Source organism: Thermobia domestica, chromosome 7 (genome assembly GCF_964235325.1).
Source record: "Thermobia domestica chromosome 7, izTheDome1.hap1.1, whole genome shotgun sequence".
Lineage (NCBI taxonomy): Eukaryota > Metazoa > Arthropoda > Insecta > Zygentoma > Lepismatidae > Thermobia > Thermobia domestica.
Genome location: NC_137460.1, coordinates 39137358 through 39152722, shown reverse-complemented (window position 1 = coordinate 39152722; position 15365 = coordinate 39137358). Strand labels below are relative to the sequence as shown.

At 32.4% G+C, this 15365-nt stretch overlaps 1 protein-coding gene across 1 annotated transcript in view; it reads right to left on the bottom strand.

Annotated features, from left to right (window-relative positions):
* Nucleotides 1-3707: 3707 nt before the first annotated feature.
* The window catches only part of LOC145690015 (uncharacterized), a 486481-nt gene continuing 474823 nt past the window's right edge, over nt 3708-15365 (bottom strand). Inside the window, exon 4 of the mRNA XM_081764495.1 lies at nt 3708-8175. Coding sequence (XP_081620621.1) covers nt 7767-8175 — 409 coding nt within the window. The 3' untranslated portion in view covers nt 3708-7766. The remainder of the gene's footprint in view (nt 8176-15365) is intronic.

The following is a 15365-nucleotide window of genomic DNA, read 5'->3' as shown; positions in this document are numbered from 1 at the left end:
CAACTGTCACCGTAAGACAGAACATTTAACTGTATTATGGCTATAATGTTGGCGGTTAACATTAGTTCTAATTACCCGGAGAGTTTGTTGTGGAGGTATGGAAAGCAGTCATTGTAAAGGCCGACAAAATTTGAAAGATATCCCCTACAAGAATTTCCGTCAAAGTTAAGTCAGTTTCGTAGAATACTACTGTGTATAATGGGACTTTGAAGTAATAGTTGAAATTGAAACGTGAAACGTTTTCAAGTCATAAAAAGAATAAAACTGGGAGAAGGCGGTTTCAACCTCTAATCGAGGTTACTTTGCACCGGTCCAAAGTAACCCCTTAGATAGCAAATTATTACTGCTGGTACCTTCTGCCTTCTAATTTTATGTAAATTTCCTATTTAGGTAGATGCTAGAATAGATTTCTTGTTGGAAAATTAATTACGAAGAATGGCGGATCCAGAAAACTAGTCTGAGAAGGGCTCATTTTAGATTTTGCTGACTAACATTACATTTTTTTAAAAGACATTAAATTTTGACTAACATTACACTTTGGGTGGGCTTTAGCCTGAAAGCCCAAACCCTGTAAATCTTCCACCAGTTACAGTTGGGATGATATTCTTGTATATAAAGAGCAGCCAAGGCAAATCAGTTCACGGAGATTTTTTTTTTTTTTTTTCTGAGTCGACATTTTTGTGGGACATATGCTAAACAATTAGAATATTGTTCCTGTGCCGGTACTAGAAAATACATAATTTTCTTTACAAATATCGATAATTTATACTAAGTACTGATACCAGTACCATCATTCTAATATCAATATTTGTTGACTGCATGCAGTTTTGAGTAGGAAATGAAATGAATAAATACTGAATGAAATTGATGTAAATACTGAAGGAAAAACACTGCACAGAAACATTATGTTTGTATGTTTAACATACTTTTTTTTGTATGTGGTGCAAAGTATCCTCACCTATGGGGTGACTTTGCACCAAAGTTTATATTTCAACATCTATGGTTATACTGAATGTTTACTAGTGCACTTGCACAAATGTTTTCCTTATATATTTAGCTATTATTATATGTTTAAAAGACAGTGTTGTAAACAATTACTGTTTGTAAGTTACATGCAATTCTCTTTAAAATTCCTTAAATCCGATGCAAAGAAACCCTGTCTTACGGTATATAAATTTAAAAAATTTCAGTTCATTGGTATATGTGTATGTGTAATACTTATGAAAATATAGTCTTTTCTAAATGAATAAATCATTTATGTTAACCCTGTAATACATGATAAGTTAGCAGTTAAAAAAATATGTTACAATGAGAAGTGTTAAATAAAATATTCGCGGTTCCGTGGAACATGACCCAACTAATGAAGTGATGGCATACTGTTTTATCTACATGGCACAAATACGCGGCTAAATTATCTAAGCAGCTATGTTTGAGGTGACCAGATTTTACTATACCGGTAAGTGTCCAACTTACGAAGATAACAACGTACACATTGCAGTATTTGGCAAATTATTTAAAAGCACGTGGCTATATTAGACAACGAAACTTATCGAAATTGGCATAGAAAGTTAAACATCTCGTGGTTATATATTCTCCGTTCCTTTTTACTTCTAAACCGAAATAAACAAAAGTATTTGTATCTTTCCGCTGATTGGTTAGCGGTGCTTGACTCCAATGTTTCTAGAGGTAGGGGTAAATAAGGCTTTTTGAAGTGTCTACCATTTAGAGAACATGAAGCAGAAGATTAGTAAGAAGTGTACTTGATTGAGTAATTACAATACATAATTTATTCTCTCATTACAGTAGTGTTTTAGTTTCAAAAGATTGTTTTATAGTAAAATTATACTTGCAGTTACGAACTATTTCACATACGGGCACATGCGTCAATAACTCAACAGCAAATCGACGTGCTTTAGTCATACAGGCCTATAGTTGTGTTTTAAGTTGTTTAAAAGTAAGGTGGAACAGACAATAGATAGTCTATAGATATACAGTCAAGTTAAACAGGGAGACAGATTAAAAGGTTAGATCACTGTTCTTTGGTTTTTGCAACATTTTAACAAATATTTGAATACATAAACAAATGCAACACTAAATTTTAAACACATACAGTGATTAGCTAGTAGGAGCATTGTACACATTTCAATGAGGACTAACTGAATCTTAAATGATAAAGACGTCCTTAAAATACTGTATTGTGTTATCCCTTCGTAACAGTAGACATTCACCGCACAACCAAGATGTACAGTAAAACCTGGTCAAATAATGGGGTAATAGAGACATCTAAGTATAAATATGCACCTGAATTACGATGTAGTTACAGTAGTGTGCCACCATCACTTTTTTTATTTATTTATATATATTTTTAAGCAAAGGATTGTCGTGACAGGGAAATAGTTTGTTAGAACAGACTCTCAGAAGCAAAAGCAATGTTAGAATTGTATTTGCATTTCAAAGTTTCATAAATACAGAAATTGACTTTTCCTCTGTAATATTTTGTTGTTGTTTTTGTAAACTTGTACCCAACGCTCAGTCACACATTTTACAAAAAATAAAATATAAAAAAATTACACTTGGAGGAAAACAAAATAGCACTACACAAAGAACCTGTTAATATATATTATTAAAAATGTACAGAATTCCAGTCCTTGTTCTTGCCTTGTCGGTGTTTCTCATTATCAAAAACTTAAACCAACTGAACATTTTTCGCAGCATTTCAACTCTCTCACGTGTATTTTATACAGAGCAGTATTAAAATAACAAAATGTCCGAGTATTATCTATCAGAAACTTAACAAGTACTTGAATTTATAGTTTGTTGGCAATAACAAGTGGATTTGTTTAATTATTTTTTGTAAACTTTAGCCTGAATAAATTGCAATTCTTATTACATTTCTATTAGAAAAGAAAGTATCGAATTCTGAAGAGTCTACAACAGGAATTATAAATAACGAACTATTTTTAAAATGCATTCTACTTCTTAAAAGACACTCCTACAACCATAATAGTTTTAACTATACAATATTCACACACATCCACTCTTTTAGTCTTTTTCCTTCATTTTACATAATAATAATAGTAATAATCATCATCGTCAATTCCATGATTACTTACTTGCTTCATAAATGAAACGTAAAATCTTTTTGAGTATGCTGAAAATCTTTATAAAAAAAAAAAAAAAAAAAAAAAAAAAAAAAAAAAAAAAAAAAAAAAAAAACAGGTAGAACATTGCTACCAACAGGATTTCTCTCTCTTTCGAACAAGTAAATATCAATTTTATTACTTTTTTCCTATTCAGCTTATTATGTATATTTACAAATCTCCAGACTAGAGTACAATAATAATAATAATACATAAAAATTGCCAATAGCTTTGTATTTAGTAAAAAGAAAATCTGAAATATATATATCTATAATATGATGTTATCTTCTGTACAAATATTACTTTCATTCTAAAAAATACAATGACTTTTTTTTATTACTATTATTTCCATAAATATACACAAATACATTTTGACTGATTTGACTTTATCTTAAGCATTTTTAATGCGAATGAATAAATTACAAATTCATTACATCGTAATAATACTCATAAGTGTGTAAATTACAGAAGATTTATATATAATTCAGCTTCTTTACAAGTAATTATAAAGAATTATTTAAATAAAAGAAAATTGTATGTACAAGATACAACCGTTATATTTTTCTGCTTTTAAAATCATCATATTGTAAGTTCATTAACGTAACACTATGAAGATTTGTTTTATAATTGGGTATTTTTTCCAGTTCATTTAAAAATTTTTTTTCTATTTACTCCAAAAATATATATATATAATTATACAGGTTCTTGTTACTTTATCTATATCGTGAATATGATCCCTTTATTTCTTACTTTATGTTTAAAACCTTTTAAGCCAAAATATATAAATTTATATTATGTTTGGTCGAATATAGAATTAGATTTGTCAAGTGTTTCTTTACATAATTATCAGTTGCAAATTAAAATATTAAAAAAAAAAAAAAAAAAAGTAATAATAAGACTAGCAACACGCAATTAGGATTTCTAAAGGAACTTATCTATCTCCTTTATATAAGAGATGTGAAGACAGAACTATAATTCCTGGGGAGGGGGAAGAGGAGAAAAAGTGACTACGAAATCCCTATTCGTGTCTATTAAGTCAGAAAACCAAGTTAGTAATTCGAATTATTGAGTTCACCTTTATCAACACTACAGACTGCATACTTTAAACCTTCAACTGGAAATTCTCTCCTATTCATTTCTGACGATATTTTTAGTTCATTCTGTTTATATTTGTAAAATAATAACTACTGCGTTATAAAAAAAGGTACTGATACCAAGTTTTATTTCCTTATCTTAAAATATCTTAAATTCATGAACTGTCACCATCAGTAAATATATGACAATTAGATCTTTCGTCACGTATCAAACTTGAAATTAACAATGACAGCATTACATTTTCTTAAAACCATTCCACGAACAAAAGATTTTAGTTTTCTCTAGAAGCATACGAGTATTCTTGTATCTCACGAAGTAAATATTATTTCTGAACAGCATTGATTTTAATAATAAATTTATTTTTAGTAAAATCTTACAGACACTATATACTTTTATGCTATTCTGTTCTTTGAAAAAAAAATGCAAATGCGTATTATATATCGACTACAAAGTATATCTGAAACTTTGGTCCAACAATTAGGGACGTATCGGCAGAAAGAGTTGCTTATATATTTTCTACACAATACATAAAAAAGACTATTTCCTTATTCATTTTTTCCGCCATACTGGTAACTTTTTGTATTCTAAAATTATTTAATCCGAAACATCAGCTTCGCTTTGAAATTTCACTCCGGACGAAACTGGTCCTCTCAGTTATTCTTTTAATAAAACAAGATCTTCAGTAAGTTTTTTTTTTTTTTTGTTGAAATCAGTAACTACAATGAAATGTGGATTAAAAAGATCCAAATTTCTCTGGAAAAGTTATTAAACTGTTGGTTATATTAAAATTACATACAACAAAATACAGGATACAATTCTCAACTCCAATAAAAAATTACGAATTATTACCAACTCCGAATTTCTGCAAGTTTTTCTTACTTTGTTTTATCTTCGCATATCGTTTTAATTCCGGTATTATGAACTCTTATTTATTTTTTGAAAAATCTTACGCCAATAACCTTCCAAAACAAAGATTTGTTAAGTGTTGAAATTCTAATGTTTTGTTCTATTACAAAATACTCTTTCAAAAAATATGTAAGACAAAACAATTTTAAAATATTGAACAAGTGAACTATGAGGAATTCTTGTCAAATCCTTCTCTTTTTTTTTTTTTTTTTTTTTTTTTTTTTTTTTTTTTTTTTTTTTTAATATACAACTTATCTAAATTTTGTGCTTAAAAAAAGCACAAAGCTGCAAAGTTTGATACATTTAACCTGAATATCTAACAACACTCTTCAACTGTTTCGGACCACACAATCTTTACGGGTGTAAGTTTCAACATGTATGGTATTTCAACTCTCTAACCGTGAATTTAAATGTAATTTTCTCCAATATTTCGGCTGAAAATCATCAGCCTTCGCCATAAATATAGGATGAAGTTGTTTTATAAAGATCTTGAAAACAAAAAGTGAACAAAGAAGATACCCCACTTCTTTTCTCAGATACTTTATGAGATATCATTCCTATTCTCATGATCAAGACTAAGTCGAAATACAGAAGAAATTACATTTACACATGACATAGTCAAGCAAGTGAGTTTTATTGTTTTTGCATCCTTAGGGCACATAACGAAGACATGGTTACAGATTTTCCTTTTTTATAGCACTATTTCGTTTTACCTATTTTCTGGCAATGTTCTTCGAGAAAGAACAAAAATATTAAGATCATGGTACTGACAATCAATCTTTGCTTTGGAAGCTTATTTGGTAAGATTTTCGAACAAATTACGTATCACTTCCTTGCGCAACATCTATCAATATTCTAAACTTATTTAACGTTGAAGGCAAAAACTTAGATTATTTTACAGTTAAGAGAGAAAGATGTGTTGTGATAACCTTGCTAAAACTGTGAATGCCGGTCCGTAATGTTTTAGTTCAAGAACACAAGAAGCACCGAAGTTTACAAAGTAAATAATTCGTGTTATAGTAACAAACATGACCTTACAGGTAAAATATAACTGTTAAGAGAGAAACAAATACAATATCCGATATTATATATATACACACAAGCTTTTTTTCTTTTCATCATTAACTAAATAATAATAATTAACTTTACAAAGGCGAGAATATATTTTCTAAACAAGAAAATTGCTGAAGAATGACATTTGACAGTGGCAGGCCTAAAGTTAATGAAGTTATCCATCAGTAAATTTATACAGTGGATTACAGTCATTTTATTATGGATATATATATATATATATATATATATATATATATATATATATATATATATATCCATATATATATATTCGAATAGAGATGATCTAACATGAAATTTATACAATCGGCACAAATTATTTGTTCTTGTCCCTCATAAATAACAAAACAAAGTTGTCCTCTTAATAAAACAGAATATTTTAAGTAAACTATTAGGTGAAATTGTGCTTCAATAACTTCGCTCCAAGAGCCACCTGCCACCGAAACCAAAATAACCCAAGACCTGCTTTTCTCAAGAGATTTCCAGTGTCAAAAAAATCATATACCAACAACTTACTTCTAAGATTTTATCGGTTTATGTGGGAAGGACTTCAAGATATACGTATGTATCAAATAAAAGAAAGGAAACAAAAATGATAATTTACTTAACAGTTGTTTTTTTTTCCTAATTTTTTTGGTCTTATAGTCATTCCCACAGTAAACTTGAGTGATTACTTGTTTGTTTGAAAGATTCAGTCTCACATATACAGTATGTATCAATCATGCACTTTCCTTGCTACCTCTCTGCGCGTGGATACACATTCATACATACACACCCCCTAACCTGATCAAAACAAAAAAACACAGCAACAATACACAGTCAGTACCTATAGCAGTCTTTTTTTCTGCAACATCATTCTGTACTGCTCCTAAGTATGTATATATATATTTTTCCCTATTTATTTTTGTATCTTCTTTTTTTTTCTGAAATAAAAACAAAGAAAGAACAAGGATAAAATGCGTTATCATAATCACTTCACAGGGAAAAGTCTTTTTTTTTTATTTTTACAAAGCCACTTTACAAAGTACGCACTTGCCTGCTCATATATTTTTTTCTTTAACTTGCTTGGATATTTTTATTAAGTTGTCTTTATCAACAGTCTCTCTTGAATTTTTTTTTCTTTGTTGTTATTTTCACTAACTGGACACCGCAGGTAAATATCACTCATACTGATTTTTTTTAAAAAAAAAGAAAGAAAAATACAACAACCTCACCCCATTTACACTTTTTTTCTTATCTTTCTTTCTTAAAAACCTATGCACATTCATCCCGTAACTCTTTCACCAGGCAAAAAAGTTCCCTTATTTTTGTTTTCCTGTATAACATTTATATATATATTTATAACTTCTTTAAAAACTTTTCAGCATTATATTTTCTTCTGGTTTGAATACTTTATTTGATCCAAGTGCAAGTGCCTGTTGTTTCTCTTTGTTAATTGCAGTGCAACAGTCTTTTTTTTTCCTTCTTTATCGTTTTAAGTTTTCATCATATAATAATATCTCACTCGATTCTCGATTTTTCACATATCGCTTTTTTATTCTTTCTTTCATTTTTTTACTGAATAACACAGCATTTACACTTCTGTTTCTTCTTGAGTACCACATGCTCGACTTGGGATGCGTCGCTAGGAGGGACCACAACACCGTGCTGGACTTCCAAAGAACCGGGCGTCAGAACTTCTGTCGGGGCATTACCGTTGGCTCCACTTTTCGGAGGCGAAGCAGACATTAGCGTTCCATCAGCTTTGCTCGGAGAGATGAGTGGTGATGATGCACTGTCCACAGCGTCACCAGTCTGTTGTCCTCCGCCGATCGGAGAGCCATCGACTTCTGGAAGTTTCTGGGCTTGGCTACCAGGAGTTGGTGTGATGGGTTTGCCACCTTTTATCAATTCCACAATCTCCTCGGCTTCACGGCTTAATTCTCCATCAGGTCGAAACGGGTTGTCCCAACCACTGTCCGTACTGAAAGTACAAAAAATGGAAATGTTTTAGAAATAATAAACATTGTGATCGAACACTAGCATACACAAACTTCAAAAAAATGTCTACTAATATAAGCGTATATTTAGGTTAACAATATACAAAATGCAAACATTACCAGATTTCATTAAATATATTCAAATTCTTAAAAATGTTTCCAACTACACTAAGCTAGTTTGCAAACACCAAGAAATTTCAACGGTTCTGTTGCAACAATAAAAATTTTTAAATTTTATGATCATAACAACTGGAAAGAAATTTGTGTGAATGCACGTTCAACCAAGATCAGTTGAAGAAAAATCGATAAATTGTAAAGTATAATCAAATTTGATAAAATTTAAATTATATTATACATATTAGTATAATTTAATTTTATTCCTAGAATATTGTTTGTATTTAAGTCTCCTTAATCCAGTCATCTCTCCAAAATGGAAAATCTATGACGTTACACTTTGCTGCTCACATCCCCAACAAACCACTCAGAGAGAACAAGGAGCAGCAGCAGTTATAGACTGATAGACAGTAGTGATAGGGAAATAACATCGATAACGTAGTTGATTGCTACTTGTAGATCCTGGATTACTCGTAAGCTACAAACACTTGTTTTGTTACATTCCCCTACTCCGTCATTCTCTCTCCTTTGCTCCATCTGTTATCTCTACTCCTCCTCAGTTCGTTAAAAGCCTGCTCCTACGTCATAAAGCGGCCAGTTGGAAATTAATCCATCCCTACTTTGACTACAAAACGAGAAGTTTGTTCATTTTTTTTTATTAAGTATAATGTATATTTCTAGCGTTCGATTACCAAATTCAGTAAGCTTCCGACGTACAACCACAACAAATAAATCAGGATTCACCAACCCCGCTCTCAAGAACTAAAATTGTGTTCTAATATCACAACATACTGTTTATCCTAAAAATCACAACTTAAACCAAGATACGATGTATGTATTCCCTTCTATTAAAGTCTCCGTTACCATTAACTAGTTTATGACAGTACGTTAAAGCTATGTGAAGTAATAATATACCGGTACTGTAAATAATGTATTCATGTATTCAATGTACACGGAAATAATTTTATCTTACTCTTAAAAAAAAAAAAAAAAAATCAGTACAAACAACAATTTTGGGCCTATTTCTCAAAACCATTGGTTTTGTAATATTAGTGTGAAACTTGTCAAAATAAAATATTTTACAAGTGTACATACCATAAAATCACGACAAATTATGGTATTAGCATCAGTATTTAGAAATTACTATTATTTTATTGTTTCTTCTTTATAATATTTTACTTGTAAAAAAAAAAAAAAAATACAAGATTAGCACTGAGAAATCGACTCCAGGATGTATTATATTAATAGTGTAATAGTTTTATTTTAGTTTTATTTATTTATTATTTTTCATCATTGAATGTATACCTTCAATATTTCGAGTGCCTATCTTTTGAATTATAACTGCCTGCATGGCTACTACTTTTGCACGTTATACTGCCTTCAAATCCTGTCTAGTTATAGGCTTCAGCAAGAGAAAACCCATACAGAAGCAAAATGTGCATTATTTTTGATCTTGAAGGCCATTTTCAAGCAATCGTTTAAAAGAAATGAAAATTATATTTATTTATACCTAGGTATATATATAATGAATTACCTCATAACTAAGTAATGAAATGAAATCTTAAACCGTGTAGGCTATGGTGCTAAGAATGAATGTAATAGTGGAATAAAGAAAGAGGAAACGAAAGAATCCCGAGAAAATCTACGAAAAACGTGTTTGTCCATCACAAAGCTCACTTGGCACACGCTAGGATCGAACCAGAGACCCCCCTCCCCACGTACTAGAGACTATCAGAGGTTCTTCTTCTTCTTTTTTTTTTTTTTTTTGATCCTCATTCGAAAGGTCTTACGATCGAATTTCAGGTCGACCATCCTGACTGGGATTTTTCATACTTTATCCTCAGCCACACCACGTAAATACCAGGATTGTACCTTGAACAAGACGCGTGCCAACTCCTTTCTCAGATCATCTCTTTTTCATGCGCCCATCTATGATATCCTAGTCTTTTAGAAGCACACAAGAGCCTACTAGTTGTTCTCGCTTTTACTAGTAGCCTGAGTATTTTTTTTTTTTTAAACATTCATTCGAATGTAATGGAAGATGTTTATGTTAATTAATTTTTGGGCTCTTTGTCCGTAGCAAGTTTGAATTCTCTTCAATTAACAAATCAACACAAAGGGTGGAGGGAAATTTACGTAGAACCTTTTTATTTCAAGTGTACCTTTGTTGGCGCTGCTGTCGATGTGTGTTTCCCATACCTCGAAAGAGGTAGGATAAGTTGTTCTGGCTGAGATCCTTGAATAGTTGGATGCGAATAATGGGGCGTCATTTCGGGAGGGCAGGAGGGAGCAATTGCCCCCCCCCTCCTAAGAGTTTAAGAAATACATATACTTTAATCGGTTGGCTACTAATATGCTAGTACAAAACATATTAGTGCATTATTCTTATGTCGGTGGTGCTCTTGCCCCCTCCCCCAAGCGAATTCTGAAATGACGCCCCTGTGCGAATATGGTTCCCCAAAGCAAAAGGAAAACTTTCCCTCATAAGAGGGCAGCTGGGGTGGGTCCGAATTATGTTTCACACGTTTTCCGCGGGCACACTTGAAATAAAAAGGCTCCAGTATAGGGGCACAGTTGATTTGTGTGTCGGCACATAAATTTGCAGCTACTCCCTTCCCCCCCTCTTTTTCTTAAACCCTATGAAAATACGGTAATGAAAGTTCTATTATAAAAATTTAAATCCGTATGAACGCAATTAGTATACCAGTATAGAATTTTTGTCTCAAAGTGCCGGTATGAAAATTAATGGAATAAAGAAGTGGCAATATGGCATACCAGCATATACCGCAGCATTTCGAGCAGTACGTATGTATGGTAAAACTGTTGTTAGGGCCTGCCCTTGGCATTCACCGCCCAGTGCAATTGTATAATTTGCCACTTCTCCTTCCAAACATATCTTAGCCCGATTTTATGCAACCTTATAATAATTCTATTATTAATGAAAACATACAATTCATTGAATAATAGTAAACTATTAATAAAAAGAATTTTAGCTTCGTAAGAACGTATAAACTTAATGTATGTTTGTTGAATTAAGTTTGAACTACTACTCAGCCAATAGTATGCAATTTTGAACTTGAGAGTAATGTGGAAAAATCACATCAACAATGCAACTGAAATGCAGATATTCAGGTCTTATAACTGATCTGCTTTGTCACCTCGGATTGTAGCCTATAGCATTAACTCTTGTCCACACGACACGACCAAAAACAACGTAAATACGATTTATGAATGCAATATGGAAATAGACGGGTCAAATTAGTAAATTTAATGAACATTATCATGAAGTCAGGTTCAACAAGAAATATTCATCTTAAATAGTGTGTGTTTACATATATATTCAATTTTGTATACTTTATGCTAGATTTTTGGCGCCCCCAAAACTTACCGCTCTGAGCAAATGCACATGTTGCACATACGGTAGAGCTGGCCTGACTGTTGTGTTTCGCGTGAATCAAACTCATTTTAATACCGTGCTTCGAAGTACCTGTTGGCTCAACGCCAATCTGTAGAAAGATTATGGTAGTAAACACTTAAAAAAAAATAAAATAAATAAAAATAAAAATAAAAAAAATCCAGTTTTTTCTTTAATCCAAACGCATTCCGAGGAATCGAAAGTCAGCTTCAACGTTCTCACTTTGCATATACGAGGCTCCAGATGAGAGCCCATCAAGGAAAGAAAACATTGAAGATTCGCAAAATGTATCTTATAGAACCCCTGTTTAAAATAATAATAATAATAATAATAATAATAATAATAATAATAATAATAATACGAAGTATGTACGGTGACAACGGCCAAAGTGGATGAAGAAAAGAAATCACCTCTGTTACAAATGTTGGATCAGTTTCAATAGGAAGTCCAATAAAGTTTAAAAAAAAAAAAAGTGACGCTCACTTTGATGGAGGTCATGGTGACGGAAATATAACATCAGAAACACAAGGTCGTCTGCAAAATATTAAGAAGTCTCTTGTATTTTAAAAATAGAAAATCCAACTAACAAGCAATCGAAACCTAACATTAAAAAGGAACCGAAAACTACTTTGATGCCATCTAGCCAGCCATTTATGTTGTTACACTCTACACTAGTGCCATCTGCAGTTTCTCACCTCACTTTTTTTAATCATTTGTAAATCATGCAAATGGGAAGGATATTTTTGAAAATGTCTGCATTATCTAACCACATGTGTGCAAAGCCGAACGAACGGTTTATTTTCTTCTGTGCGTCAATACAGACAGGGCAGTGGTTTGTTTTAACTGTCAGAAGAGAGAAATAAAAACTAACATTACCCAACCATCTGCGTGTGTTAACAGGACATACTGACGTGCATTAGAAAAGAAAAAAAAAATCACACCTACATAACAGCAGTTTCAAACACTATTTCTAACAATGAGCTGTTAACACTTGATTGAGTTTCAATACTAATAATACTGAGAGAATTAACAGTATAAAGATTTTAGAAGTTTTCGGTTTGCTCTTGCCAATCTCACTCCCACACATCTCTACAGGTGGATAAATTTGGTACGGGGTGCCCAACTACAAGGTCGATAACGCAACCCTTAAATTCTTACATATCCTCTAAATAATATCCATATGGCTCTCCTCACCGATAACTAGAGCAACCCACATTATGCTTTATTTTTGCTTAATTATGCTTTATTGTTAATTTCAATGATTGTTTAACATAAATCGTGTATAATGTATAATATTTAAAATTCTAAATATCTTGATCTATTTATTAATATTTTATGCAACCTGTTTCTTTCATATTTAATGAACTTTCCACTTAATGCATTTGTAAAGAGATATGCTTTACTCGAGTCAGTTTTTTTTTTTTTTTTTTAATCACTTATATGTGCCTTTGAGGTGCATATATGTAGAAAGAGGAAGTAAAAGATGCCACCAAAAGTGCTCAAGTTCAAGAGGTACACAAGTGGAGTTCTTGCGCACTTTTTGTACATTTCGAATCATTATACATAACTGCGTAGTTACACTTAGATTATTCATTGTTGGTGGAAAGTTTTCTTCTTTATTTCCTCTTTTCTTTTCTCCACTTCAAAGGAAAAAAAAAATGAAATTTTTGAGTTTTACGTCCCACGGTTATGCTGGTTAGGCTAAAGGAGACGGTGATTATGAGAGATGAATGAAATGGTGGAATGAAGAAAGTGGGAGGAAACGGGAGAACCCCGAGAAAACCCACGCACACAGTGTTTGTCCACCACAAAGTTCACTTGGCGGGAGCAGGGTTTGAACCCGAGACCCCCAGCACCAGAGGTGAACGCTCTACCACTGAGCCACCGCGGCCCCTCCACTTCAAAGGATTACACCGAAAAGTTTACAGAAATAAGAATAAGCTCTTTATTGCTGCATTGTTATGTTCTCACAGGTTTTGCACTCTAAATATTGGTTTTAAAAAATATTAATACAGTATGTTAAACTTGCAGTTAAACAGAATTTTCCAAGAATTGTGCTATATTTTTTAAATTATGCTTTATTTTTCAAAATTATGTTTTATTATGCTTTTAAAATTAGTTTCCTGTGAACCCTTAGACAACCATAACCATGTTGAAGGTACCAACCATATGTGTAAATTGCTATTATCCTTTTTATGCTTTTGGGTTGCCCTACCGATAACTAACCCTCTTGCTTCTAGTGAAACCTTCATTAAAACCCGTCTTGTATAGATTTTATAATTTGAAAACAAATTTTTAGATGCTACCTTGTCTAAATTTTCTCCTCCCTATGAAATTTCAGTTCTACACTTTGCACCAAGTAATGCACTTGTATCACGTTCTTCCTTCTGGACACCCTTAGGTTTCAAGTTACTCAAATGGGCATTACCAATGATGAAGTTCTTAAAAGTGAGGACAGACGATCATGAGATATTTGGATGGGTGAGGTACAAACTGTGTTCATGGAAATATGATTTCTAAGTAGTGGATTTGTCTTTAATCCTGGTGTTTGTGTCCATATCTAACCAGAGGTTATAGATTTGATTACTTATGGATACTCAAAGTTTCGATATTACGCTATGATTATGAGACAAATAGAGGCAATACTTAACTGAAATGGGTTCAACTAACAAACGACCTGGTCGGCACAAGCAAACTTGATAAAATAAATACATTTTAATTTTAGTCATCACAGGACGTCTAAATTTGTCGCTGAATTTTGCAACATATACAAAATGTATGTGTATATGAAGTTTTTCTCTGTGACCTTCCATTTTCATTCCACTTATCTTCCATCTTTTACTTCAGTAACTGGTGCAGATCCCGGGGGGATGAAGGGAACATGTTCCATTCAAAAATGGAACTGGGGGAACTGTACCCCCCAATAATCTTATTTGAAGTGTGTTTTCTGGGGGGGGGGGAATGTCATAATTCGTGTCCGACTGCCACTTCATCTACATCGCTTGATATATATAATATACAACAGGTTCATCTCAGAAATCAGATTCATCTACCGTAATATAAGTCATCTTCTCTCCCCCCCTCCTCCAGAATAAGCCTCAAATTTGTCCGCCTCCCAATGTTGAAGACAACTCTTATCCCCAGATCCTCCACAGCCTTATTTTTCAACTTCATAAATATTTTAAACATCACTTAAAAAAAAAAAAAAAAAAAGGAATGGCCTTAAACCCGCCCCCTCTTCCCATGTTGAAGACAGATTTGCGCAGCTGACTTCAGTTTATCGTCTATTTCCTTTTCACAATGTAAGAACGTGGATGTTACATTAAAAATTTAATTTCAACTTTTAACATAATTCCTTACCTTGTACGGATCTATGATATGTTTAAATAAAGTTAAACTTGTTAATATTTACGTATACACAATACAGGATCTATTCAATTATTTTTAATCAACTAATAAACTCAATAAATAAAAGCAGGGATTGTAAAACTCAAACTGGGTCAAGGATAGAAACCGGGTCTCAGGCTTACTGGGCCCTATCCAGTGTATTCCGTTCTAGTAGCTACAAATCCTTCACCATATTTGGCCTGAATGTCTGGGCACAGACCTCGAAAGTGCAGGATATGTGGCTGCGGGTCCCAGGGA